This window comes from Phytophthora parasitica (genome assembly GCF_000247585.1).
Source record: "Phytophthora parasitica INRA-310 unplaced genomic scaffold supercont2.529, whole genome shotgun sequence".
Taxonomy (NCBI): Eukaryota; Oomycota; class Peronosporomycetes; order Peronosporales; family Peronosporaceae; genus Phytophthora; species Phytophthora nicotianae.
Window position 1 is genome coordinate 1 of NW_008649515.1, and position 4,526 is coordinate 4,526.

The 4,526-nt window shown below is 42.6% G+C and overlaps 1 protein-coding gene across 1 annotated transcript; it reads left to right on the forward strand.

Moving 5' to 3' along the window:
* Window positions 1-118: 118 nt before the first annotated feature.
* Window positions 119-839, forward strand: PPTG_25011 (hypothetical protein; the record flags this gene model as incomplete). Its single annotated transcript, XM_008919139.1, has 2 exons — window positions 119-526; window positions 600-839. The coding sequence occupies 2 exons, from the start codon at window positions 119-121 to the stop codon at window positions 837-839; spliced, it is 648 nt and encodes a 215-aa protein (XP_008917387.1).
* Between the last annotated feature and the right edge of the window lie 3,687 nt (window positions 840-4,526).

Below are 4,526 nucleotides of genomic sequence, written 5' to 3' on the forward strand. Positions count from 1 at the left end.
ATGAAGAGCTGAGGACGGTATTCACTTTTGAATTAGTCGCTCCGTCTGACGGTTAACTACACCACCTACTGTAACTACGCTCAAGATAACAACATTTCAGATACTACGGATGACTAACATGAAGCAACAAGAGAAGACCGCGCGCGTTGGCCTGGAGAAGTTCTCCGGTCAGCAAGTTGAGTACACTAGTTGGAAGTACAAGCTACTCACGCACGTGGTGAGATTAGACCTGGGTGTTGAGAACGAGCTCTTCGAGAAAGGTCTTCCTGAACCAAATGTTGGCATGAGGGACTTCCTGGAGTCAACACCACCACGTCTATTGAATGAGGACGTCAAGGCAGCTCCAGAGAAAGAGCGGAAAGCTATGCGAAGAGAGATCATGGTGTGGCGAAAGGCCGCCATGCGCCATGTTCTCAACACGACTCTAACAAACGCGTTTATGTTGTCCTTGCCAGATGACGTTAGATACTTGGAGGTGTGCGTGATTTGGCAACACCTTAGGCGTATTTTGGGCTCGGTAACGCTGGTGGATTTGTGTCGCTGACGAACCGGTGGAATCGAATTCTCAACTCGAATCGGAAGGACACCTGTTCTCGCAGCTGAATCAAGCGCGAAATGAGATGAATCGGAAGGCGAAGAAGGTCCTCGAAACGGAGATGATGAAGGAGACGATGATATGCGTGCTAGTTTTGGAGCAACTTCCCTGTGAGATTTGGGCATCATCGATCGAGTTGACGAAGGAATCGTTCATGGCAGACAAGGTGGAGATCACCCTGAATAATCTGTTCGTTGACAAGTCCAAGAAAGCGATTGTCGGTCAGAATGGACCGGTTTGGTGACCCGCATCAGCCACCAAGAAGCGTAAGTCGGATATCAACTCCAGTGTTCAAGGTCAAGGGTGTTTTACTGCTTCAGCGAAGGGCATCAGAAGGCCCAGTGTGAGCGCGTGATGGCAGGGTAGACCCATGTTTTGGACCGACATCCAGACTCAACTGTCGAAAGGAACTCCAAGCACCGCCAAAAAGATTGCCACGGTTCAGCATGTGACTAAGAAGCCAAGGGCGACCCACGAACCACCAAGGGGTGTCAAAATGGATGAGGAATTCAAGATGTCAGAGACCGAGAAAAGTGACTCGGAGATGGACAACGGGGGATGTCTTTTGTCTTTCGGACAAGTGAACCCAATTGAACGTACAAAATATGGTTCATATTTAAGCTGGTTACGTCAACTAACCGTTTCGAATGATCTGTGGATTGTTGATACAGGACCTGGATGCGGCATAAGCTCTGACAAAAGTTGGTTCGAGAGGCTACAGAAAGGCATCAGCCACAGTTTTGAGAATGGTAATGGTAGTAATTCAGATACTACTTTAATTGGTTCAATACAAATGCATGTTGCAGTCCCATCTCATAAGTCATTACGTTTGATGATAAGAAACATTGCGTTTGACCGTCAATGCGAGAGTACTTTAATTAGCGCATGCCATTTGGTAAACAAGGGTATAATCACATGCAATCTCGGGATGGGGAGTTTCTGTACGTGTTCAGCTATAATGGCCAGCTCCTATTTGCAGCAGTACAAAAGAGAGCGGTGTACTATCTGCCTTCTTCCAACCATAGTAAGGTCAATGCAGTGAGCAAGACATATTTTAATGAACAGAGAATTGCTTTGATGGAAAAGTAGCACCTCAGATTAGGTCATGCACTCAAGGCCAGACTAATGACAATTTTTGCTCATTAATTGGTTAGAGGAATACCAATCTTATTGGGTCGCGTGTTAAATAGCCATTGCATACCTTGCACATGGACACTATGGAAAAGATAAAAGTGAATGGAACATATGGAGGAACTGGATATCACTATACATTAGCAATTGTAGACGATGCTACATCTTATAAGTGAATTTATGTGATGAAATCAACAAAAGAAGTGTACACACATTATGTAAATTTGATTTTGCTACTCAAAAAGCAATTTGAACAGTACACAGTAAAAATAATTAGAAGTGATGGTGGTACTAAATTCGTTAATCAGAAAATGACAACGTTCCTCCAGCCAAATAAATATTATTTGAGAAATCGAATGTAAAAAGTCAGGAAGAGAACGGTAGTGCTGAGAGATGTCATCAAACACTGATGAGACAGCTTAGAAATTCGGTTTTAACAGCAGCCATACCAGCCCGCTGGTGGCCAGAAGCGATTAAATATGCAAGTGTCGAATGGGATGCCAACGTCTAGACTTGACAACAGATCACCATATGAGGCAATTCATGGTAAGAAACCTGACGGTAATATTCTTCAGATATGGGGTAGCACATGCTTTTCCCATATACCTAGTACAAAAGGGACAGATAAAAAGCTAGGGTCAAGAGGTCTAAAATGCAAATTTCTTGGGATTTCGGAAGACTATAAGGCTGTCGTCTGCTGGATACAGTCAACAATATGCTTTTGGTGTCACGTAGTGTACGGTTTGACATGACCGATCAGTTAGCAGCGATAAGCAGGTCTTTTCCCAAACGAAATCACCAATTAACTACTGCTGAGACAGAAGATACAATGACCTGTACAGGTAGTATGTACCACAATGTCGATAGCTCGATTCCCAGTCCCCCAATTGTGGGAGATAGTGCAACATAGTGTAACTGTGGGAGCTGATTACGATCGAATAAGGTATGATGAGTCACCGATCAGTCAGGATGACATACACTCGCCCAGGGCCATGGGAGAACCACCAAGGTTACCTATTTCGGAATAAAAAGTTAGAAAAGATGATGACTTTGTTGAGATACGACCGTGCTCTCAGCGCAAAAGGCAACGAAATCCGCGGTTAAGTGGGTACAAAGTCACTATTAATTCGATATTAGGTGTTAGAGTTAGCAGAACCCGCATTCCGATTTCGACTTCATTAAAGAAGGCGATAGCAGGGTCATACCGGGAATTATGGCTGGGTGCACTCGAGGCTGAATACCAGACACTACTGGCCAATAAGGCATGACAAATGGTAGATTTACCAAAAAGAAGGAAGGCATTAGGGTGTCATTGGGTATAATATGTAAAATACCATACCGATGGATCTGTGGATCGGTTCAAGGCAAGATTAGTTGTAAGAGGGAATCACCAACATTTCGGGATTGATTACGGTGAATATTCTCACCCGTTGCCTGATATGAGTCTTTGCGATTAGTTTTAGCACTTGCAACAATTGAGAATTAATACATCCACCAAATGGATGTCTCCATAGCGTTCCTGAATGGATATTTATTGGAGGAAATTTATATGATTCCACCAGAAGGGCTTAGAAACCGCCATAATGGCGAAGTGTGTAAGTTACTCAAAAGCCTGTACCGACTGAAGCAGGCACCCAGAATCTGGTATGGGGTGCTTCACGAGTTCTGATACGTTAGGTATTTCTCGTTGCAAAAAGGAGTCTTACATGGGCATTCCTAATCTATGCCACGGCACTTACTTAATTATCTTACTGCATTAGCAATATCTGGCCTTGTACCTCTAACAAGATACATGAGCGAGCCTACCAGTCCACGGTAATCAAATGGCTGCACTGCTATTTGTTGAGCTGTAAGCGACTTTTCCTTTTCTAAAACAATACTTGTGGCTTGTGAAGTTACCACAGTTGTGCAGTCTGTCGTCTCGAACTTGTCTAATAAACCTATATATACTTGTGTTGCAAGAGACTGGCTGCGTTCGTGCTTTATATCTTCTAATTTCCATTTTAAGTAAATAATGGGCTTTACCAAGGTCTTTCATTTTGGAGCGTTCTGATAATTTAGCCTTTGCTTCATTGATAGCCGAAAGTCTAGAACCGGCATCCACGTAAACACATATAGGGACAACATCAGTTACTCCGTTAACCTCCCACTTTTTCTTGTACAAACAATGACATCAGATAAGTGCTTGGAATCAATACCCATACATCAGTTCTGCGATTCAATCGATAAGAACTCATGAGTAAGTTATGGAGATATGTTAAAGAAGAACGGTCAGGTGGATTTATACAAACTTGTGTAGTTGCTTCAAAGTTGAATTTTTCAGCAGGAAGTACGATTCTGGAACCGGTACCCTACATTAGTTTTGCAGATGACTTTGTTAAAATTTGTCTGTGCAATATTAAGATATGTTCAAAGATAACTGTCAGGTGAATTTGCAGAACCTTCAGTGGTTGCTTCAAATTGGATAATTTCAGCTTAGATAGGTGAAATTGAATAAGTACTTTGGAATTGGTACCCCGAGGTGTACGTAAGCAATACTGCACTGTAATTCCGGGATTACGTTCACAAAAAAGTCATAAAAGGTTGGACAAGAAGGATTGAGTCGTTCATCAGCTCTCGACGAAAAATCAAAGACTACTCAGTAGGTCGCGGTCGAATGTGTCTTTTGTGGAAGTGTTATGGGATAGGTTAAGTACCAACTTTTGAAAAGCAAATCACTTCTAATCTCGTTTAGAAACAGATGACCGTACGTTTCGAATTCAGTAATTGTATGATTTAGTCTACTTAAGACAATTTACTG